Here is a 24,644-nt window from a genome sequence, read left to right as displayed (position 1 = left end):
AAACATACTTTAATTCTTTATGTCATTAAAAATTGTCACCTCCACATCAGGTTCATGTCTGCACTTCCCTGACCGTATCCAAACTGTAAATATGTATATGTACACACCTTCTCTCTCCGTTCTGGCCTTATTTACCTTGTAACCAATTCATTATACATGTAAAAGGATTAGGACTGAGCGGCTCAGCAGTGTATGTAGCGAGCAGTCTAATAAATCCAGGAGAACTCATCAGAAAAATGACACAGCACTCCCCTGAAGCCCAGTGATTTAAAGACCCACCACAGCATACAATAATTCTAAAAGCGAAAGTACAGGGTATCTGCAACAGCTATGGATAGTTGATGATTCAAAAAAACTAAAGTTTGACTAGCGTTCCTTTGTGCATTAACGGTGACATCCAGGGTTCACATGTACTGTAGCGCTTTCCCTCATCTCCGCTGTACTTGTATCCAATAAAGCATAAATGCCTTTCTATAAACCTCTTCCAAAATGAGTCCTTGAGGTTGCTATGAGACAAAGCTGTTGGGCAAACCCGCCCCTGCCCTCCCGTAAGACGAGTTGCTATGATACCAGGTGAGTGAAAACAAAGCATCATGTCTCGATTCGCCTTGGATTTCACATTTCAGTTCCAGCGTGGAGCTGTTGGATTCAAGTTGCAATAACATTTGCAGAATAATGCCCATTGTAGCAGAAGCAGAGGAAGAGCAAGCTTCGCTCATGTGACTCTGAAATCAGCCTCTGGCCGATCATGTGACAGCAGAGCAGAGATAGGCTAGATTGGGGAGAATGCAGGAAATAATCTCCATGTGCTGGAGAGGAATGAAAACAGCAGCTCTGGGATGAGACGAGGCCAAGTATCGTTGGGATGTTATTTGTATCATGGGAGGAAACTGACTTTGCCCAGTAGACAAATGTTTTAGTGTTCTGGCTTCAAGAAGCTGACAAACTCACCAGCCGAAATGTTTCAATTTGACTGGTATTTGAGCTACTTTCCCACTGGTACCACAGATTTGTTTATTGCACTCAGAACTCATTCAACTTATTTTCAACAAAAACAGAAAAACATTCCAAGGAAAACACCAGGGGAAGCATCAGGTAATCCAACATAAGTTACGTGTTTGCTATGCTAATTTAATGACAAAGTAAAGCTCAGTAGCTCCATCATGTTTCTATATTCAGCTCTGAATCTAGCACAAGGTCCATTGGACTGTGAAGAATTTCCCCAACAGCCAAAAGCACACACACACTAAGCACAACATACAGTATAACACTGCTGTTGGTGTAAAAGAGAAATGAAAGTGACAACACAGGCCTTCTCATTTCTGCTGTGTTCTCCACTAGCAATGTTTTATTTTTGTCTTTCAGACGACTCCCGGAAAAGAAAGTCCTACAGATAAATGTGGATGGGGAAGTATTTCTGATATTATCGTTTGAAATGTAAATAGATGGTTTGAAGTCCAGCCTTGGGGATGAAAATATTTTTCATACAAAGCAGATCCCCCAGGAGTTTAAGTTCATGTGGTTATGAGGATACAAAGAGAGAGAGAGAGTGTGTGTGTGTGTGTGTGTGTGTGTGTGTGTGTGTGTGTGTGTGTGTGTGTGTGTGTGTGTGTGTGTGTGTGTGTGTGTGTGTGTGTGTGTGTGTGTGTGTGTGTGTGTGTGTGTGTGTGTGTGTGTGTGTGTGTGTGTGTGGAGGCAAACGGTATGCTGCTTAAACACAGCACCACTTCTTGCACTGATATACTGTATATTCGGTATGTACAGCAGCGAGAGACACGCATGTAAAAACTGTGTACTAATAGAGAAGCCTTTGAAACATTTAATAGTCACTCTAATATATCCTTGTTTAAACGTTTGATGTCTATTAGTTTTTAGCCTGAAGAACCGTCTTCAGGCTAGATCTGAAACTAGAAGTTGTGGATTAAGGGTCAGCTAAGTGCAATGATGCATAATGGATGAAGAGTGAAAAAAATCTCAGCAGAAGAGGAATAGCAACAGCTTGCTCTGGTCTTCATGCTTGAGGACTAGATAGGTAATGGGTTAAACCAGTAAGTCAGTGATGTGTAGGAATATGGTCATAAACCATCTGCTGTGATTCAGAGCTGGTGACTGGGAAAGTCTAATATAATGAATGGGCTGATTCCAGCTACACTCCAAGTGAAATTCACCTGCCAAATATTTTGTAATATTATAAAAAGATCCCAGTGGCTGACACACACACGTAATCACCAGCACATACATACAGTATCAGATCACTGGCTTCCTTTACAACAGGCCTGAAAATCCACCTTTCAGGAGGCCAAAGGGGGAGGTAATCATCCCTTCTCCTTAAAAAAAGTGTCCCACCCACCCCCTATTTACCCTCTTTTTTCTATGCTGTACCTATAGTGTTTTATATTTATGATGATATTGTATTTATGCTATGTTGATGAATTGAATATAGGACCTCAATGGAAACAACAAGTCCACTGGACTTTTTTGTGTGATCCATTTTAGTCTAAGTTTATGATATGATTGTACTCATGCTGCATTTCTGTTTAACAAAATATTCAATCAATCCCTTAGTCTAAAGACTAAATCTTGTTAATTTAACTGAGTGTACAAATGAAAATCATATTTGTGCACTCTCAGTTACAATATTTACAATGGATAAATTACAAAGTAGTACTGGATGATATGAATAAAAAGTGATGCCACAATATTTATGGATCAAGTGTCAATATTCAATATGTATAGATAGACAATTGTGCCCTTTTGTTTCAACTTGTGACACAACTAAACCATGGACATCAATACCTAAATTGACTGAAATCAGACAAAAACTGAATCTTTACTATCTATATTTTTCATCATTTGATAATTAAACACAGCCAGTATTACTCGTTGCCTCTCCCACCCGTCTTATTTTTTGTCTCTCACCTCTGTATCGTTGAGAAATAAAGCACAACTGACCCTGACAAGCTCACAGTTACAATGCATCACAGCTTGATATGCTAAGTGCTTAAATGTGAGTGTACTTACTGATGGTGATCAGTGAAACAGTTAACAAAAGGCATGAGCCATGACCATGCACAGGAAGTGATAAATATGATTGGTATTAATGAGGAACAGACTGACCACTCTGTCTGTCTGACAGCATGAGCTACACAGCAACGTGGATCTGTGTTTCGCAACCAGTGTATGGACTATGGAGACACAACGTGAGTCAGGAAATATTCTGACTTGGTCACACAGACAAAGGAATTTAACAGAGAGGAATATTTGATGTTATTTTAAAGCATACATTTCTGAAAATTACAATGAAGAGTGAAAATGAGGTCCAACACAGGATGATGTGGCCGTAAACACATAATTAGTTGACCCACCAGGGTGCCGGAATACAGTATGTGCAGATTTCACTTTCCATGTGGTCCTGGATTTTTTTCCCCGGTGAAGTGTCTGCCCTATGTGTTTTTTTGCACCTTATGTCTAATCATGCACATAGCTGCCACTATGACCAATGTGTTACCACTTTCGCACCTTCAGCTTACCCTCATGTAAATACTGTATCTGCTGGTCTTATGCTATACTGTGTATATATTTATATGTTCTCTTTGACAGGCTTATTTTAATGTTAGATTTTGTTCTCCCTAGTCCCCCTGCCGCCTCGGCCCCTCCTTTCTCTTCTCCAAGAAGAAGAACAAAAATTATGGAACTTACGCAAAACAACTTTCACCCAATTTTTACACCTGAAAACCACTGATGTGACAATAAAGTTGCTTCAGATTCTGATCAGGGTATTTAAAATCCTCAGTGTGAAATCCCTTCGGAATCACAAGAGAAACATCTTACTGAAGTTGTGTTATCTCTGTGTTATCAGTATCACTCACATTACACAGAGTTTCTAGCACACATATGTGCAAGAAAAGAAGAGTGGTTCTCCTGAACCCAACATATCCCTGTTGGCTTGGGATCTAATGAATGCCACCCAGAGCCATCCTCCAGGGTCTTCCCTCTCAGCTTTCCTAACGTCTGTCACAATAGACACAGAATACTAACCGGAGGAGACTGCCCCCTCTTCTGTTATTTTATTTTAAAGACATAGTTAAATAAATAGAATAATTTACTGCATGATATTTCAAAATATGGCTCGCCACGCCAAAATGGGTTGGAGGGCTTCTCACATGAGAAGAGCAATAAGCATTCATGAGTGAGAGCCCAGGGCAAGGGATTAATGTTATCCGTTAGGGTCCAGTAATGAAAACCTTTAGCTGAGTTTGTCTGAGACAGCGGCAGTATTGTTACCCGTCGCCCGTCGGCATCCCTAAAGCTCAGTGATATTGACAAAATACAATAACCTGGTTTATAGTTTTAGATGCTACATTTTAGACATAGACTATTTACTTGTTTAATAACTGTTTTAAGTTTATATTAGCTAGCTTTTCATGGTTTTTGATTTTTTTTGTCATAAAAAGGAAGAGGGCAGTGAGGCAGTCCACTCTATTTCATATTCTTAGTCCTGCTAGATGAGCTCTAAAGGTGCATTCAGATTTGAATTATATCCTGAAATTGTACTCACATATCACATCTAAACAAGATGTCATGTCACATTAATCACAATGTAGTCCTGTGTGGCAGCAGCAATGCAGTTTTTTGGGGAAAAGACTTCCAAATTCAAGCTATTTGTCACTGTCAGCCAGTGAAATACTTATATTCCAGCGTTCTTGTTGAACAGAATATACTGTAAATGCAATGCTTGTACCATCTATTCCTGTCTCCCACCTGACTGCAAACCAGCCTGCTTGGTGTTTATGCAGCCGTTAGTAGGCAAAAACAATATGTTTCTGGTGGGTGGCCTGATAGCCAAATGGTTAGGGCTAGGTTTAAAAAGCCCTGATCACAGCGAGTCCCTGTTCAATTTCGGGCCAATCGGACCATGTGTCACTATGAAATCAAGGTTTGAAAATGGCCAAAAGATATTTTCTATTGGCCGAATGTGCACATTTGCAAATCAACAAACGTGAATTTCTTAAATTTGTCATTTGCAGAATTTTCAATAAAAAAATGTGTATGGGTAAAGCAACTCATTTCTGTAAGGGTTAATGCCTTCAGGATGGTAGTGTCGGTCAGTTGGTCCATCCAACACTAAACGACTTAATAGGCAGATTGCTGGATGAACCCTCCTGATTTTGGTGACACCATGGCCTTTTCTCCAGCACTACCCTTTGGTTTGGTGTAATAAGTAGCACAGTGTCTCTACAAGCTTTTAGATCTGAATTTGATCCTAAACCAGGACATTAGGTTGAGAGATAGAGCTCTTACACGCTACAGTGGATGCATCAATGGTTGCATCCTTGGTCTTGGGCGGAGAATGAGCTTTACAATAATAGTAATAGAGGTTGGAATGTTTCTTGGGAATGTTGCTTTGAGACTTCATTCTCACCTCTTCCCTCATTGCAAACTGCATTACAATTTCAAATTTTAGAAATGCCCCCCATCACTTCTATGGCAGTATAGAGTAGACAGTTTTCTTTCATGAATTTGATTCCAGTCTAATTGTTCAGCCCTACCATGGTGAGGATAGATTCTTCAGAATATCTAGATGTGATGATAAATGTACTGGTCTTCGGATTAGCTATGTTGCCCAGGGGAAATCTTCAGTGTGAGAAGGAGATTATATATAGCCACTACAGTATTATAACAAGTCTTGCCAACTAATCTCATTGTCTCAGTTTATAGCCTTCCAAAGGACTCTCTCCTAGCCAACTCAAACTGTAAATGTAGAGGACATTTCATACACTGGCAAATTCACTGCTTCACAAGAACCACAAAAATACATACAAGTCTACCTACTGTACCAGCCGAACCCTAGTAAGCTCTCACTGTGCCTTCAAGTTTGGCCAGTTGAGGCACTTTTGCAGGTAAACATCCTTTTGGGCTTTGGCCCTTGTGCCCCGCCCTTACTACTGCAAGATCATGTAGGTGATAATATAGCCTATAAGATTACTGCAAAAGAAAGGGGACCCCTGGTGGCTCAAGGCTTAGCCTACCAGATGGGCACAGAGATAATTACAATGATCAAAGTTTAAATATGTCTTACGATCTGTGTGATAGAGGTACAATCTCCGCTGTCTCCCTCTACAATGCTATGATAGAAGAAATTCCTAAAAGAAAATGTTTTATTATTCTGTCTTATGGACAGTGGACTATTCGTATTAAAAAATGATTTTGGTGAGTAATGCATACCACATACCCTTAACCACAGAATAAAGGTACACTGTAGCCTAGTGTAGGCCTACATCCAGGCGTGGCGATTCCAGTGTCAAATTTTATTGAGTATTGTCTGCTATCAGTAGACATGTTTTGTTTTCGTGAGTATTATGTAGATCAACTGAACCCCCCTAAAACCATTCAAACAAGCACCAGAGTTCTAGCATTACAACAAAACACTACTGTTGTAGACAGCTCTATAATTATCCAATTCCCATCACAGGTACACTATAAGGCTGACATGTAAAACCACTGGGGGATACCTCTGACAACAACAAGCTATCCCAGAGGGACTAGGGTGTGTAAGCCTGAGGACAGAGGAGAGATATAGTACGGTGTATTTGGAGGATAGGAGAGACAGATGTTACGGTACACATACAGTAGGCAGACGGCAGTGCATAAAAAGCGCATATTATATATAAACCACATTGATTGAATATTGAACTGCAGTGCAATGAGAACTCAAAGATTGCATGAGTGTGTGTGTGTGTGTGTGTGTGTGTGTGTGTGTGTGTGTGTGTGTGTGTGTGTGTGCGTGTGCGTGTGCGTGTGTGTGTGTGTACTCTGATCTCGGCTAATATTTTCCCATAGGGGCAGGGGTTGTTAGCCTGAAGGACAGCTACATGTTTTTGTAAATAGGTAGATTGTTAGATTGTTGTAAATATAGGTAGACTGCACATTACGCAGTACTGCATTTGAGGGCAAAAATTATCCCTGTGCGTGCGTGCGTTCGTGCCTGACATTTGTGGCACGCTTTTGTCTCTGTGCATCAATGTTATTCAAATTTGGTGTCAATCATAAGATGCTTTATTTTTTTGCCATCTCTTTGTGAAATTGGCCCGTCAAGCAAACTTTGGAAGCCAATTATAGCCGATTGGAAAGGAATACAAAAAACTGATATAATACATGTTTATGACATGACTCCAGAGGTAATGTGTACCGATGTGTGTGAGTTTTGGACAAAATCTGTAGGAGGAGTAGTAACAGAAAAGTGTTTTGAAGAAAATGCAAAATGGCGGAAAATCTAGTTAGGTCATGGCCATGACCATGGAAATGGCCATAGCCTGTATGGGAACTGGTTCAACTGCCAGTTGAACCAGTTCCCATACAGGCTATCCCTTGGATTCATAAAGCAACTCCAGTTGACATTATTCGGTCCAGCGGTTTGCGAGATAGCTGGACACACAGAGAGACAGACAGAGACACACACAGACAGGGGCTAAAAAACATCAACTCTGTCCCCCGGCCCTGCAGAGATAAGTACTCTGACTCTACACATTCTTATACAGGTATACCTACCTACCTAGCTGCACTGAACAGATCACTGCAATGCACGTGAGGGCACAGATTGTGGGTTTATATACAACCACAACTGCTAGATATCTAGCAGTCAGTGTAGCCTGTGAATCTGTGTCCAAATCTCATCTATTCACAGGCACCTCTCAGTCTTGGCTTTGAGGTCCCAGCTGTGTGTGCTACACTGGCCTCCACTGTCCCCTGACAGTGTCTGAGTCCGTATACTCAACACAGGAATCTTTCACAGCCAGGAGTGAGAGACTAGACTCATCCCGCTTCAGCATACCAATGACAACCATCAAATCAACATCTCACAATAAAACTCCTACTTACTAATACTCTACCAGTTATTGTTAATAGTGCATCTACTGTATATAGTCCAGTACTAAAAGACATTACTGTGTGTCAAAGGTTTCATTCTACTGTCTATCAGCAAATGGATTAACCTGAAGAACCAGTTGGCTAAGCCCTGCTTTTGGTCCTGCAGGAAACACTGCATGTATCAATTAGAAATACAACTTTAATTAACGCCTTTATTGTTTTTTCTTTTCACCCTTCTTAAATTAAAAACCCTCCTGTAACGAATGGCTGAAGGCAGCCCCCCTTGTTAGATTCTACATGGCAAATGTTTACAAAATGGTAATTATCAATATGTCTTAATGTGGTCATTGTAATGAAGCCAGGCTGTCATATAGAGCCTGATATCTTGTGTATCATGTTTTTGATCTTATTGTTTTTAATCTTATTATATAATCTTATTATAATAATTTTTGTTGATCTCTTTTTTATGTAAAGCACTTTGGGCTGGATTTGATGTCATGAAAGGTGCTATACAAATAAAGATTATTATTATATAGTGACAGGTAATGAACTGGTGTTATAGTAATCTAATTACCAAAATCAATGTTTACAAAACAAAATCACAATACACAAAGGGGTCTTGGTGTTGGCATACACTGTGCCATTAATCACACACCCGTGAGCACACACATAGACATTTGCAAATAATAATTGAAGACCTTTTTTTCTTGTTTAGAAATGCACCAAAAGTCCAGCAAATAGACAGAGCCAGTCTTACCGTCAGTGTTGCCACATTTTGTGAAAGAAATAAGCAACCAGGTCTAGAAAAACAAGCCCAAAAGAAGCAACTTAGCACTTTAAACATAATGCATCGCATCGGCTATTTGAAAATAGCCAATCTACAAGCTCACGACGCGTTGTGAGTTTGTAGATCTGCTATTTTCTAAAACTCTTGCAATAAATTGTGAATTTTTTTAGACATTCTAACACAAATGCTCCCTGTCTGTGGCACAAAACATTTATGAAAATATTTGAGAACCACTTGAACCACAAATTTCTGAAGCAATAGCCTAAATAAGCAAGTACATTTTAGAAACAAGCCTAAAAACGCAACCCTGACAATTTTTACAAGCAACTTCACAGAAAAAGAAGCAAAACGTCGCTTATAATAAGCGGACATGGCAACACTGCTTACCGTTCCTTTAGGACATCCGTTGCCGAGGTAGAATGTAAACGTTTGCTTTCTGATTCTCAAACTCTAATGTGTCTGGAGGTTTTATTTTTATTTCAAAGGTGTTGCCAGTCTCTTCTTCTTACTGGCAATGTTTGTCAATAATACGGCCAAAGAACCCAACGGTCAGCACGATATAAAACAATATCCTAGAAGCTTGTCTTTCTATGAGAAGAAGGATTGATCCAGGTTTTGCTGCATGAAGGGAGCGTTAATGATGAGCAGCTAAGCTACATAGCTACATACCCTCCTTAATCTATCAATGAGTGAATTAAAGACCCCCATTACAGACGGTACACCTCTGCTACTTCCATGACGGGAACATATCGTTCAAACTAACTCGTAAGCATCTCCATTTTGACTGAAAACTGAAGTTGAACGAGCTATACCACGAAGATGACAGCTCTCGCTTATCCAATATCCACTGACTGAGCAGACTGTGCGATGCGTGAAAATGGCGATGCCCGGTATAGTCCAGAATGTCCCATGGCCCGGAGGAGCGTCGAACTGTAATTGGCTAGGTGATTGTCACGGAAATCACTAGTTTTACAGGATTTATTTTTAAGCAATATAGTATTGTATATAGCAAAATAGTATCCGAGTTTACACTCTGTATATATCAACAAACAGACATCCTCTGGCATTGTAATGACTTGATACAAAAAGTTTGTTACAAAAGTGTACGATTATTTATGTCTATATTTGCTGTTATACTGTCAAGCAGTTGCCTGACAACCCAACTGGCCAATCAGGACGCGACCATACCTTTGGGTTATGGGATCTAAACTCTACCCTCCCTCCCTAAATAATGATGTCATCGCACAGATTGTAGGGGTGGTAGTGAGAGTGAGAGTTAATGTTTTGAATTAATCGAATTTAGAGCCAAGTCACTTTTTAAATGTGATAGTTCTAAGTTAATAACCTCATATATACACATGCTTATGTGAGCAGAGCCATTAATTCGTTTACATCTGTGTGGTGTAATGCTAGGATGGTTGCATTTAATGACATTTGTTGGTATTGGTAAATCAAATAGTTCCTTTTCCTGTCAGTCTCATAATAACAAACCACACGCACAATGTCACAACCAACAACTCACCATTCAACAGTAGAACTGTGGTTGGTATTGGGCCTATTCCCATGTGTTCATTTTTTAAGGTCCCATTTGTACACTCAGAGTTAAAAATCGATAAATTAGCACTGAGGACTGCTTGAAGTAGGGTGTTGCCGAAAAATAACATTGAGGCGTGCCTCTTGCCTTTGACTTCACAGTAAGTAATGCATTATTAGCTAAACAAGATCAGACAATAAGTGGATAGGATGGGAAGGTGGGAGAATATTTTATTTATTATGATCATCATGTGGCAGGAGTGTTCTTTTTCTTTACACGTAGTCTCTCTGTGATATTCCTCCATATGCTGCGAAGGACCACTCTGGCCATGAACAAGGTGATGGTGAAGTTTCGTTTGTACCATTCCCTGGTAAGGAAAAACAAAAGAATGAAAGCATTAAAATAAAAAATATGGTGTTATTGAGACATTAATCTGCTCTTGGAAAGTGAAAACATAGTCTCCTGGCGGAGACAAAAATCACACCCTGTGTGAAGAGAGTGGTGCCTTTGATGAGCCCCGTATTGATGTTGTCATCAATGTTTGTTTATTGGACATACATACATACGGACAAAGTCAGATATAGGAGTGGTTGGCACCACTCAAAAATTATTTGTGGAGGTACTCTATCGTCCCAATGGCAGTGTGTACAAGAAATATGATCGGTGCAGTGGTTCGCAAGATTTGCTCCGGACAGACCCATAAAAAGGCTATCCTCCAGTCCTGCAGAGCCACGCAATAAAAACAGAAGTGAAAACTAAACTTACTTGTTATAATTTGAATGTCTTATTCTGTTATTGTCCAGGAAGCTTTTGTAAAACACAGCCATTTCTTCACTGTTCAGTGTTCTCTTTCGTCCTGAGAGGTGGGAAGAGGCAAAGCAATTAATACAACATTGTCTCTCGGTTGTGTTTGATTTTGAGATATCAGATATTAACAGTGTGGAATATTTACGCCTCCTCACCTTGCTCATCACGCTGAAACAAGCCTTCTGTGTTCAACATAGAGGTGATATATGCATCCTTCTCCTAAAAGACCAAAACAAATGTTTTAAATACTCTTACTAGAATGTAATCACTATTAAATTAGGTATATTTTTTCTGATTATTATAATAATATAGATTCTAAATTCTAAAATACAACTTAAGAAAACGTTATCTCTTTATGATAAATTGACAGTAAGTGATCATTTAAGAGTAAGTTTACTTGTGCCCTGCTGCCCTCTGCTGGGAAAATACCAAACTGTTTCTCATGAACAGAACAGGGACAGTCACACACAGACCAATAGTACACTATTTTTAATAGTTTCACGAGTTTAAAAGAATAATATATCCAATGATAAGAAAGAAATATATCAATTTAAACTAGAAATGCAATTTAAACTTAATACTTATAAAATATGCATATTTGTATTTATCCACTGTGGCTGTGTGATATAATTTTATTTATTTGCTAATAGTGAAATTATCAACTATAAAGACATGAATTGCAATGTGTAGTTTTGTTGAGACCAGACATCCATCTTTGGGGAAGTTTAAAAGTGTCCCTACTTTCGAAAGCAGTAGCTACTTAATCTACTAGATATGCAGGAATTGAGCTAACTAAACTAACTTTATCCTCACTCACTCAACACACCTTAACTGCCCACAGATCTAAAAATGCATCCATGAGCTTGTCTGACTCTGGGTAAGGAGGACAAATCTTAACTATCCATTTAATATCTCAGGGTGAGGTATTTGGTAACTCAAAGAAGTAAAAACAGATTTTTAGGTCTCCCTCTACGGCACTATGTCTTGTATTTAAGAAATGTATATCATTTTACTCTACTGTAAGATTAGGTTTTCCTCTACAATCCCCCGAGGCCTTATTATAGAACACCTTAAAAGAACATTATGATTTACTCATAACAAAACAACAATTGAATACTTGTAAAATGATGGCTTTTGAAATTATATAGTATTCAAATAAGAACAGCTTTAGCACTGCCAGCTGCAACATAATCTAACCTTAGACCACCAGGGAGGGGCAGACTATGGAACAACCTTCCTGTTGACATCAGGGCCTCTCAGTATCTCCATAAAAAAAGTTATTTTCTTTTTATTAGTTTCTTCTGTTTTGTGTACTCTGTATCTTTTATTGTGTTTGTTTTGCTACTGAAGCACTTTGGAAGCCATTCATGGGGGTGCTGTATAAATAAAGATTACTTACAGACACCAAAACCAAGATAATTCTCAAGCCCATCCCACTTGCAAAAATTACTCCAAACCAACTTTTTGGTCTGGGTACCTGCCAAAGAGTCTGGAAGAATAGACCAGCCTCAACCCAACGCACTGTTAATGCCATGTTTTTACAACTGATCTACATAGGGAATTGAATTGCTAACCCTAGCAGTGTTGTTGCACATGTTCTACTCACTAAATTACAGAGGACTTTAACCCCACTGATCTACACAGAAACAGCTACAGTACAGTACAAACCTTTCTAAAGGTAATGTTCTGTTTGGTCCAGAACTCATGGTTCCAATCCTCTGTCTCCTGCCTCAAGTTTCTCAAACGTTTCTCCAACTCCGTCTCATTCTCTGGGATGCAATACACGATTGGCCGAAGGTTTGACACAAGGTCTGGCGGACCAATCCAGTCATGTGTGGAGTCAGGTGCAGGGCGGAACGTGGATCTCTGTACAAAAAAAAGAAAAAGACAAGATGGATCAGACGTTGTTTGTCAGCAAAGTTTATGTTTGTCATGAGTTACTTTTTTTGTACGTCAGGTCCCTACAGACAAAGAAATGTAATGAACCTTGTAAAATAAAGGTTGAATAAAAAAATGCAGTGAATCAGTACAGCAAACCTTGAGTGCAGTTTTTCAGTTTCAACTTGACAGATTAAGCACAGTTCACATCCAGTGCCACCACCACAAGCATTATTATCCAGAGTTCTCATAAAGAGAAGCAGGGGATCTGTTTGTGTCTCTGCGACATATCAAGTGACAGCGGGATGCCCAAGGCCATCTGGTAAGACCTAAAAGGTGCCTATTACCCTACCTTCTGCATTGATGGCACCATAGATTTAATGCACTCACTGATGAAGGCAATTAGCAAGATGAACAGGCAACTACGAGGAATCACTCAACATGACAGAGGTGCCATGCCACTAGGATGGCAGAGTACAGTCAGCTGGAGAATCGAGGGAGTGTGACTGTGAGGGTAAAATTAGGTGCTGGTAGGCCAAAAAAAGAGGCTAAAAAAACTAAGCAAACGAAATCATGAAAAAGGGCAAACATTTCATCAGAATTAGGTGGGGAATGTGTGTCTGAAAAGGTGGGTTTTGAGGGTGGTTTTGAACTGGGCAAGGGTGGGGACAGCTTTGATGTGAGCTGGGAGTGAGTTCGAAAGAGAGGGGCCAGAAACTGAGAAAGCCCTGTCTTCCCAGATTTGTCATTTTGTCTTGGGGACAAGGGAATGTCTGAGGGAATGAGAGGGGCCGTGGCGTTGAAGGAGGTCAGATAGGTAGGAGGGAGCTTAGTTGTTGAGGGCCATGTAGGTGGTTAAAAGTATTTTGAAATCTAGTCTGTGTTTGAGTGGGAGCCAGTGAAGGTCGTGGAGGACTGGAGTGATGTGGTCCCTGGATTGGGTTCTGGTGAGCAGCAGAGTTTTGCACATACTGTAGTTTCTTGAGAACGTTGGGGGTGGCACCGTATTAGAAGGCTATTGCAGTAGTCGAGTCTGGATTGGATGAAGGCGTGAATGAGTGTCTCTGCAGCAGTGTGGGATAGTGTGGGACAAAGGCAGGCAATGTTGAGGAGGTGGAAAAAAGGCTGTTTTGGTGATCTGGTTGACATGTGATCTGTCCGAGGGGGAGAATGTAAAGGATAAAAAGGAGAGGGCCAAGCACCGAGCCCTGGGGGACACCATGGGTTACAGAAGTTGTGATTGATTTGCAGTCGTTTATGGAAATGAATTGACTTCTGTCGGAGAGGTAGGATGTGAACCAGGAGAAGGCAGTGATAAAAATCTAAATACTATTTTCCCAATAATTGTATTTTGTCTTGTCATATGTTTTATACTCTGTACTATGTAATGGTATCTTACATCCATGCTATGCTACAGAATTCGGGCCTTGAGTATTTATACTAAGAGTGACTCACTCACAGAGAAACAGGTGGACTTAATTTGTTCCACGTTGCCTGCCACCCTAGACCCTCAATTTGCATACTGCCAAAATAGATCTACTGACGATGCAATCGCCATGGCTCTTCACACTGGTCTTTCTCACCTGGAGGGGAGTAACTGTTGCGTGCGAATGTGGACCAAAATAAAGCTCAGTGTTCAACACAATAGTTATGGATAGTCAGGGATCTGGCCCTGCATGCAAACATGTGCAACTTGATACTGGACTTCCTGTCAGCTGCTGGTTCTCTTTCCCTTGGAGAAGGCACTCAAAACGTATAGGGCCATGGCCCATGATGCAGGTTGATGTCAATGCATTCATGCGCTTTGCAGTGACCTTTGTTGAAGGTGTATGAGAAAGCCAGCATGACAGGACCCAGACTGGCAGCTCAGTCCTGGTGATGCGTTTTGCTGTTTTAACCACCCTCTGAAGAGCCTTGGCTTGCCGTTACCAAATACCAAGAAGTTAGCTATTGTCAACATGATGTGACCAGCTCAGGTCCTCACTGATGTGAACCCAGAGGAACCTGAAGCCGTTTACGTTCCCTGTTAATGTGAATAGGGGCAAGTACTCCCTGTGGATGGTGCATGCACGCAGACAGGCCCCCTGGTGGCCATAACATAGGTCAATAATGGCATGTTTTATGCAAAATGTATCAATTTTATGCAAACTGAAAGGGGGGAAAGTAGCCTGTTCAAAGCCCAGACCCATGGGAAATATTTGTGCCAGGTTTGGATGAAAATGCTGTGGGCTCCCTAATTCTAGATACAAGATTAGATCAAATAAGATTGTGTATCTGGCAACCCCCTGTGGGATGATTTGGTAGCACAAGGTTCAAATTACTAATCCATTGTTCACAACTTTAGCTTTTCAAATACTCTGTTACACAATGTTTTGGACATCATTGAATACTTTATTGACAGTATGACAGAGGTACAGTTATACATATCATCACGTGGTGTAACCTATAGTAGGGCAGGGGAGAGGCTCCACCAACACCCGAAGAACATGTTTTTGTAACCTGTTTTTTAGGACCCTAATGGTGTCTAGTTAAGCTTTCTTCTTGTTGCCCTGTCAACTAATGTTCCAAACCCTTTCTTACACCTATCCCCAAGGGACATTAGTTGACCTGAGCAACAAGAAGAAATTACTAAAACATGTTCTTTGTGCTCTGGACCAGGGCTAGCAGAGGTTCTGCTCTGACCTCCGTGCCTTCGGCCTTGCGGAGACAAAAATAGCTGGCTTATTGTGTCAAGAAAACACATAAGAATTGAATAAGTGTGGAAAAACTCATTGGTTTGTGATCAGATTGACTGCTTAATGAACAGTAAAGGCAATAGGATTAGTTAAACCTGGCTGTTAGCCTGGTCTGGACCTGGCTAACTTCACAGCTACATTTCCATGGTAACTAATGTGGCATTGCTTTCATGGATAATCCAAGATAAATTCATCCAGGATAGTTCATAAATCCCGGGAAAATCTGCTATCTCGGTTTCGTGAAACAGGCCCCGGGGCAACAAGAAGAAATCTTAATTAGACACCATTGGGTCCTGAACAACAGGTTACAAAAACGGTGCTGGTGGAGGCTGTCCCCTGCCCTGTAAAGCAGCTTATCATGTGTAAACAGACTCTGCAGACTGATGACAGCACTTTGGAATTCAACACGACACCATGGCAGACAGGTGAGGTAGCTAACTAACTGGGCAATAACATTGATTTTAACGTATTTTAATGCCAGGCCTTGTTGGTGGTTCTTTTAGGACTTGAAACGACTCAACCTGCTCTATGTGTTTATTCAAGCAACGTCGTGCGACGGAGTATTAGTTAATTTGTGTGTGTGAGCAGCTCTACAAGGCAAGATCATATTAGAGAAGTTTGTTTTGTTTAGAGCTGGTTGTAGGTCGGGTATTTTAGGCATGCGACACCGTCGTATGGCAAGGTATAGCCGGGCTTATGAATAAAGGTATAAACGATAGATACTTAGATTTTGATTATTATTACAAAACACACTTACCACTTCAACCGTATAGATATTTCGGCCATTTGAAAATAGCAGATATACAAGCTCACAATGCGTCACGATATGCGACGCATTGTGAGCTTAATACCTCGGCTATTTTCAAAAGACACTTAGAACTTGTGAAACAGGACATTTCTGCATAATGAGTACTTTTACTTTTGGTACTTAAAGTATATTTTGATGCCGATACTTTTTTGTACTTTTACTCAAGTACATTTTTAATACGGGACTAGCCCTGCGTCGTGAACCATGGCTAATACGGGACTTACTTGTAACAGAGTACATATACATTGCGTAGGAGTTGAGTACTTCTTGCATCACTGCACGAAATAACTAACGGTTAGTGATTTAGTGAGGCGTGTTTACCGTATATAATACTAATACCAATCACTAACCTTTGGTGCTCCTGCGGTCTGCTGTTGGGAGCTGCACTGACGGCTGATGAGTGCTGATAACAAGGATCCGTGTGATCCACCACCACGACAGTATGACTTTCGTAAAAAACATACCGCTGTTCTACCAGGCATTGTAAATAAATCGGTTATTCTACAAACGGTATGTCTTGTTTGGAATACACCGGGGGTGTCTGTGGTGTCCTTCTTCAAGGCGTGTTGTCACGTGACTCCACGCGTAAAATGTTGAACGACCAAAAAAAAAAGAAAAAAAATATCTTATAATTATTATTACATTAATCACCTTCCGCGCTCGATGGTACAGTTGTAGATACAATATGTCCCCATTAACCCGATCCTATAAATGTTGTTCGTGTTATCAACTGCTTCGCTTGTTCGCTTTAAAAGGCAATGTAGAACGTAGCAATCAGCGTTGACAGATTGTGTGAGAGAAATAAGCAACCAGGTATGTGAAAACAAGCCCAAAAGAAGCGATATAACATAAACCGCGTCTGACACACTTATAGGGGCAGGCATAACAGTTAAATATTTATTTATATGATATACTGTCTACATTTAATACAAATCTTATGGGGGATCCTCTGGCACAAATTATTTTCAGATGGGGGGTTCTTGGATAATTACATATTCATTTGGGGGTCCTTGACTGTCATGAATATGTTTAAGAACCACTGGTTTAAACAACATTAGGAAACAAGCCCAAATAAGCAACTTCACTTTAGAAACAACCCCCCAAAAAACGCAACTCGGAACTACCAATATTTACAAGCAACTTTACAGAAAAGCAAGCCCAAAGTCGCTTATAATAAGCAGACCTGGCAATGCTGGTGGCAATGCCCGTATCATCACATAGAACTGGGGCGGGCGGGGCTTTGGAAACTCTGTGTTAATTTGATCCTATGACAAAGCCCGTAGAAACTCCGTGTTAGTTTATAGATAACGTAAAGTGCTCCTTTAGCACAGTGAGAACTGTAGCCTAGAGGCTAATGTTTAGCTTGAGTCTCTGAGGTGAGCGTCTCTCAACAACAATTCAGATGGCTGTGCGCTGGTTATGCAGGTAAAACAATTACATCTTTATGATATATACATACACAGGTCTTACGTTTTTAACAAGTTGGGGATGTGGAAAATAAATAATGCACTGGTGATGATCAGACACAGCAGGTCATATCATTGTGTTCTCATCAGTTAGCTGAGCTAACAGCTGGAATAATAACGTTAAGCCAATACAACAACCCACAAGAACTGGACCGTGTGGGTGTTTAAGAGGCTCTTTTCGTGTTTGTTTCGGTCCAACGGTTTAATGTTTAGTCGTAAATGTGGCTTGTCGGCAGTGTTGCCATGTCCGCTTACTATAAGCGACTTTGGGCTTGTTTTTCTGTGAAGTTGCTTGAAAATATTGGTGGTTGCGGTATTGGGCTTGTTTAGTAAAGTGTAAAGTGTAGTTGTTTATTTTAAGCTTATTTCCTAATGTTGTTTAAACCAGTGGACATTTTCATGTCAAGGACCCCCAAATGTATTTGTGCCAGGGACCCCCATTCAAGATTTGTGTTGTTAAAATGTTTCAAAAATATTCCAAATTTTCTTCCAGATTTGTTTTTAAATATCATATCTACGAGCTTGCAGATCTGCTATTTACAATTAGCAAGGGCTCATGTAGCCTATAGTTGCCTCTTTTGGGCTTGTTTTCATAGACCTGGTTGCTTATTTCTCTCTCAAAATCTGGCAACACTGGTAGCTCGTCGTTAAACGTTAGTTGTTCTCGTGAAGTTTCCCACCCGACCGTTGGGAGCAGACTCAGTAGAACCAGCCCAATGGGTCCGTGGGAGGGAGGGAGGGGTCCGCATCCATTCAGAACAGAACACACTTGGACCTGTACTGTCTGAAACGCACACACACACACGCACACACCCACGGATCGAGCTGCTGGAACTGTGTTGTCCATCTGATGTGGTGGCTTCATGTCTCTATAGGTACCCGGTCTCTGTCTGATGGAAACACTCATCTGTAGAGATGTGCGCGAATGTCTTTGGAGTTTTGAAAAGGTGAGAAATAATATGGTGATGCGCGTTTTGGGGAAGGAAGACGGTGTCGCTTGTTGTTACTGTACACACACAGCAACCTAGCAACTGAACACACACACACACACACACACACACACACACACACACACACACACACACACACACACACAGAGAGAGAGAGATGGCATGTACAGTACAGTTAGTACGTGAGGATTAATGGTATGTCGCTACTGTATGAGATGTGGGTGTGATTGTGTTTATGGTGGCTGCTCTCATCTCATCTTCATATTGTAGATAGATTGATAGAACCAGCCTCGTAACATCTGCCACGATGACATAATGCCGCAACGCTGTCTATGCGCGGTGGTGAGGTTTGGTTTGGGGGAAAAAAAGGTTTTTAAACAGATCCAGGTATTCCTTTCATTTTTACTCAAGGATCATCATCGTATATTTGTGCAGTGTGTGACTCACGCATGGAAGTAACACCCGCCCAATCCCTCTGGGCTACATCATCACACTGCCTGGTGCAGGTCATGGTTTTTGGCTCTTTATCGAGCATCAAGGGTCACAATTAAGAGATGAGTAGATTGTCTGTCTGGCCAGAGGATGTCTACTTCTAGATTTTTGAACACCTTAACGTAGTGTTGTCTGAACTCTGCCCAGATTTAACCACCTCACTCTGGAGATGCACACCCCTCTCCCTGTTACATAATGTACTTTAGGCAGGGAATGTTGATGCATAATCCATTCAATTCTTATAAACGGTATTGATCCTATCAATGAATACAAATGGCTTATTCTGGGGTCACTGGTGACAGATTATAAATATGCAACGGTCACATCATCCGTAGCCACTTGCTGTTCTCTTGTCTGATGACTGTCTTGTGATGCTAACTCTCATCTGACAACTGTTCTGCAGAAAGGAGAGGGAAAAACAACCACTCTCTGTTTTATCATTCAACCCACGGCTATAGTAAATGTGCTTTAATTTATTTGTGTGTGCGCACATGTGTTTCTTCCATAGATTTTCCGCTCTGAGTAGTGTTGTTTTCCCAAAAGCTGTAATATTGAGATCTATAGGTTGTTCTAATAAAATAAATAAACCTATCAACATTCCTGGTGGATAAACTACAGCACCGGTGAGGATTAGAACGCACAATCTGCTAAAACAAAAAAAAAAACGTTTTACTAAGCACAGAGCATACGCCACCTCCTAACGGCATCGGGGTCGTCAAATGGCTATCTAGTCACTCAGTCACAATTAATGTCTTCATGTGTAGAATTTCAGCCTACTGTACACACAACCATGGGTCATTGACTGTGCTTCTTAGAAGGGCTGGGAAATATATCGATATATGAGACTTAGATATCTTCTATTGATTTTTTAATATCGTGATAATGGCATAAGTGTTGTCTTTTCCTGGTTTGAAGCCTTCTTTTATACTTAAAATTAGTTAGGGTAAAGGTTAAATATAGCCAATCTCCAAGCAATTTAGCTGATTTTCACAGTTTTTGAACGTTAAGAAGAAAAAAAAAAGATATTATCATCACAATATTGATATCGAGGTTTACAATCTATTTGTTCAAAAGATTCTGTTAGATTTTGTCCATATCTCCCAGCCCTACTTCTTACAACCTGTCCCTTTAAATGCCAGAGAATATCACTGTAGTGTACAGCAAAGCAGAGAGCTTGCCTTTCCTGCCAAGCACATTAACATTTTGAGAGTCTCCATCATTTAGCCAGAGAAAGTAGAACTGGTCTCTTGTCACTGGTTCAACTGAGTAGTACAAGTAGTGATGAATTGGAAATGGAGTTCATTGCTTGAGGCAAATTTGATGCATTTTAAATTAGGTTATTAGACTATCTTTTGAAACTGGTAATGTGATTATGCTTGAGTTGGAATATGTTCTTGTTTTCACTGGGTGGGTGGTATCTTGTATTTCTGCTGGTCATCTTGAAATGTCTTGTCAGCATGTCAGTTACAGATAGATGGATGGGACCGACCAATATTTTGTTCTGGCTGATATATCGGCCATTATTTGACTGCTTTGACATATGCAGCTGATGTGTCCAATTTTTAAGCACTTTCAACCTGGCGTCCCTATTTTAGGCATGTCATACATTTTGAATATGGCTTAAGTGGTTAAATAAAGTGAAATTCATGTTTACATTTTTCAAAAAGTTATTTGTGGGTGACGGGTATTTTTTTAAATTTTCTTTATACAAAATATCAGTCAAAACACCGGTAATCTGTGGTCTAGGACTCTCCGAAATCTAGATGGTAATCTAGATGATCCTCAAATACTGCTCAGAAAATAATCACGTGCTGCTTAGAAAATAATCAGCATTGAAAATGATCACTACTAACTGTCTACACATAATCAGTAATGTAATGAATGTAAATCTTTACATCATGTAGCCATTTCATCTTCGCCTAACAGTGTTCGATTAAGACAGATTGTGTGTTAACTGTAGAGTCACATGTACAAACTGCTTAGTCGCACGATGGCTGTTGAAACGGGTCTAAAATTCTGAAATCCTCCCCTGTGTAGTTTAGTCTAATTAGTTTAGCCTGTTTGTAGGGCATGCTTTAATGAGTGGCTTGAGTGGGTGGATTTTCTCCCTATGTAAGATAGGTTGTCTTTGAACAAGTTTGTTAGCTTTCACTGTAGTCTAACCACAGATGAGGGCAGACTAATGGTTCAACAAAAGACTGCTGCTTTGATTCATTTTTCTTCTCAAGAAGTTCCATCCAGTTCAGCCACTGTGCTCTGTACGTGACGTCCTCTCTGCCATACAGTGTGTCTGTACTGTGAAGCAGTGTAAATTATCAATATATTGCATCTGCACCAGTGTCACCAAGTCTAATTGCTGTGCATTGATTATTCTCTGTGATTAAAGTCATTCTGATTCTACAGCTGGTGTGTGTCACACAGTTTGACCTGCAGGCTATAAGCCAGCACAGCCTCACTAATACAAACATGGCCAGTAGGAGAACTAGGCTACAGTTTTGTGCCTTCATGTATGCTAATGTGTGAATGGTTGAAAATCTACTATTTTAGTGAAACTGTTATTGCATCCCATCGGGCGCTGATGTAATCAGGGTGGGGAATTCACACCAGCCACCAGCCTATACACTGCTAAATCTTGTGGTTGGAAAATTGATCTATTCTGCCAACCGTTTTGGATGGCACACATCCATTATTTGGAGGTCCTGTCCTTTTCTAAAACCCCAGCTGGTAAAATAGATAGAGTAGCTGCTGAATTGTTGTAGGATGAATCAGCTAAGTCTGCATCTGAGCTCTCAGTGGGCTTTTTGCTAAAATGAGGATCTGCTCCGAGTTGTTGTTTATTGTACTGACATCCTTTGTGCTGCTGTGCTTCCTTGTCCCTCCAGCCTGTTTGGGAAGCCCTTTGATGGGGGGAAGAGGATGGACCATGGCGGCCCGCAGCAGCACGAACAGCAGCAGCATCAGCAGCCACATCCAATGCATATGGGGCAGTACCACCAAGCGGGCTACCAGCCCCAGCACCCAGCCATGATGCGACTTTACGAGATCCAGCGGGAGGTAGCTTCTCTCGGGCCTCAGGTCTGTACGTTCAGCGGCCTGCAGAACGACCGCGACTACAAGCGCCTGGAGCGCGAGCTGACGAGGTTGCTCCTGGAGGTCGACCAAGTGGACACGGAGGGCCGAGGCGATCTGCAGGGAGCACGCAAGCGGGCTGCCCAGGAGGTGGAGGGCTTGCTTCGATACCTGGAGGAGAATGCCACCCACCCATCACGCCTGGCCATCGAGGAGCTGAGTCAGAACGCACGCCAGTTAATCGACGACGGGGTAGTGGCACCACAGCGAGCTGGAGGGGTGGCGGAGATCAGTGACGACCTGGTGGACTCACTGCAGGGGATTATATTGAAGCTGACCCAGGTCAAGACCGAAGGGAGGGTCCCACTGCGCAAAGCTCGCTATCGGGCGCTGACCCGGCTCTGTGCCGTCCAGGACATCATCGAGGGGCGAACGCGGCAGCAGACCCTCTCCCTGCCCCTGTCTGGAGATACACATGAGGCCGTGCACTGTATCAACCAGGTCAAAACATGGTTTCTTTGTCTGGAGACTGGGTGTGGGTGGGTGTCGGTGGGGAACATAAGGCAAAAAGGCTCCAGAGGAATTTAAATTTATGCTACCTATCCACCTTGGAGCCTCTTTGTCAGCTTTTATACTGTCTAATGGGAGTGGACTATCCACTTTGTCTTGTATATAAAAAGAAATACAACACGGTACTGTAACTATATACTATACTCTGCTATTCATAAACTAAATATAATCTCCACTCATCCTATCCTACACAGTTGATGGTTCAGGTGAGCGGTGCACGGAGCCAGCTGGTAGCCCTGCTGATGGGTCTGAGTGGGAGAGACAGCTGTGCCCACCTGTCACGCATACTGACGGAGCTCCTGGTGGAGTTGGATGCCCTGGACGTTTCCGGGAACGCAGCGATCCGAAGTTACCGGAAGCAGGTAGTGGAGGAAATCAACAGCCTCCTCAAACATCTGGACCTGGAGGGAGAGGGGGATGACACACGCAGGTGGGTCTCTACCAAGTAGAGTTCCGAATTTAGTTAACACCTGAAGTACATACTGTAGTATAGATAGATGGTTTTCACGTAACATTCCAGCCTTTTGTTTGGATGTTGTTGACAAGGGTTTTCACACACTTTGTTGATCCTTGGATCTTGTTTGAAACTGAGTGACAGAAATCATGTGTGTGTGTGTGTCATCAAGGTACGACCTGGCCCAGAATGACTCCATCCGTGAGATCGAGGCTGTGCGCAACCACGTCGCCCACCTTAGGATGGAGGTCCTAAGGCACTGTGGGACCGGTGATTTCTTCTGTCCCAAAGCCGAGCTCCAGAGCCTGCTCACCCACCTGGACCAGGTGGATACAGCCAAGAACCCCTGCATCCGCGAGGCCAGGCGCCGAGCTGTATTGGAGGTCCAAGCCATCATCACCTTCCTGGACCTCCGCGAGGCATTGCTAACCCGCAGGCAACCAAGCCCCACAGAGCTCCCCTCATACCGGGCCGTGTGGCGGGTGCTGGGCAGCCTGTCAGACCTCCAGGCTCAAGTCTTGGGATTCGATGGCAAGCGGGACAAGAGCTACATGATGCTGGAAGAGATGCTGACCAAACAGCTGCTGGCACTGGATGCAGTGGACCCGCAAGGAGATGAGCCCACCAAGGCTGCACGGAAGCAGGCAGTGAAATTTGCCCAAAACATTCTTAGCTACTTGGACATGAAGACAGATCAGTGGGAGTACTGAACATGGGACGTTACAAAGTTTTAACATTGGTCACTGAAGAGGGCAGTACCTATTTATAAGGACATTGGTAATCTAAGTAACTCCTGCTTTTGTCGGAGCCTTTCAGAAGTTTCATGTTGATCACCGAAATGAGGAGTACTGTTCTGGGTTGCAGGAGCCATCTTGGCAAAATAAAACGCTGGATCGTCAGGAGTTTATAATGGAGTTTTATTTATATATATATATATATATATATATATATATATATATATATATATATATATATATATATATATATATATATATATATATATATATATATATATATATATATAATGCGTCATATTATCACTCCGCACGGGTTGTTTCTGTATATATAGATTTAAAAAATCCCAGAATGCAATGCAGCAGCGCTTTTCATCTTCCTTGGTTGTTGTTTGTAGCTGACACCCCCCACCCTACCCTGCAAAGACGTCATCAACAAGGAACAACATTTTTCTGAAATACACTTTGGAAACAAATGTTCTTTGTAACATTTT

At 41.5% G+C, this 24,644-nt stretch overlaps 3 protein-coding genes across 9 annotated transcripts in view; 1 reads left to right on the top strand and 2 right to left on the bottom strand.

The window, feature by feature from the left end:
- Positions 1 to 9,508, bottom strand: part of klc1a (kinesin light chain 1a) — a gene marked incomplete at its 3' end in the record, with an annotated part of 52,886 nt that extends 43,378 nt beyond the window's left edge. For all 5 annotated transcript variants that reach the window (XM_084045640.1, XM_084045642.1, XM_084045641.1 and 2 more), the window contains exon 1: positions 9,041 to 9,508. The remainder of the gene's footprint in view (positions 1 to 9,040) is intronic.
- Positions 9,509 to 10,413: 905 nt separating this feature from the next.
- On the bottom strand, positions 10,414 to 17,114 carry coa8 (cytochrome c oxidase assembly factor 8). Its single transcript, XM_084044900.1, has 5 exons — positions 16,766 to 17,114; positions 12,663 to 12,860; positions 11,150 to 11,213; positions 10,953 to 11,043; positions 10,414 to 10,554 (listed from the first exon to the last, which is right to left on the bottom strand). The coding sequence occupies exons 1-5, from the start codon at positions 16,895 to 16,897 to the stop codon at positions 10,434 to 10,436; spliced, it is 606 nt and encodes a 201-aa protein (XP_083901026.1). The 5' UTR covers positions 16,898 to 17,114; the 3' UTR covers positions 10,414 to 10,433.
- Positions 15,986 to 24,336, top strand: bag5 (BCL2 associated athanogene 5). 3 transcript variants are annotated; one of them, XM_084044897.1, is made up of 5 exons: positions 17,600 to 17,840; positions 18,757 to 18,828; positions 22,206 to 22,893; positions 23,157 to 23,392; positions 23,589 to 24,336. In XM_084044897.1, the coding sequence occupies exons 2-5, from the start codon at positions 18,797 to 18,799 to the stop codon at positions 24,124 to 24,126; spliced, it is 1,494 nt and encodes a 497-aa protein (XP_083901023.1). In that variant the 5' UTR covers positions 17,600 to 17,840; positions 18,757 to 18,796; the 3' UTR covers positions 24,127 to 24,336. The 3 variants fall into 3 exon arrangements, with proteins under 3 accessions (XP_083901025.1, XP_083901023.1, XP_083901024.1); XM_084044899.1 differs by lacking the exons at positions 17,600 to 17,840; positions 18,757 to 18,828 and adding an exon at positions 15,986 to 16,032; XM_084044898.1 differs by lacking the exon at positions 18,757 to 18,828 and having other exon boundaries at positions 17,601 to 17,840.
- The last annotated feature ends 308 nt before the right edge of the window (positions 24,337 to 24,644 follow it).

This window comes from Gymnoscopelus microlampas (assembly GCF_963454915.1).
Source record: "Gymnoscopelus microlampas genome assembly, chromosome: 20".
NCBI lineage: Eukaryota > Metazoa > Chordata > Actinopteri > Myctophiformes > Myctophidae > Gymnoscopelus > Gymnoscopelus microlampas.
Note: the sequence above shows the minus strand (reverse complement) of the source record. Positions and strands in the feature narration are given on the sequence as shown.

Coding starts and splice junctions, on each gene's coding strand:
- coa8 (XM_084044900.1), bottom strand. CDS start 16,897: ATGCCTGGTAGAACAGCGGTATGTTTTTTACGAAAGTCATACTGTCGT. Junction 11,044..11,149: donor GTTTCAGCGTGATGAGCAAG/GTGAGGAGGCGT, acceptor CCCACCTCTCAG/GACGAAAGAGAACACTGAAC. Junction 10,555..10,952: donor AGACATTCAAATTATAACAA/GTAAGTTTAGTT, acceptor TTTCCTTACCAG/GGAATGGTACAAACGAAACT.
- bag5 (XM_084044897.1), top strand. CDS start 18,797: ATGTGCGCGAATGTCTTTGGAGTTTTGAAAAG. Junction 18,829..22,205: donor GTCTTTGGAGTTTTGAAAAG/GTGAGAAATAAT, acceptor TTGTCCCTCCAG/CCTGTTTGGGAAGCCCTTTG. Junction 22,894..23,156: donor CCGTGCACTGTATCAACCAG/GTCAAAACATGG, acceptor TATCCTACACAG/TTGATGGTTCAGGTGAGCGG.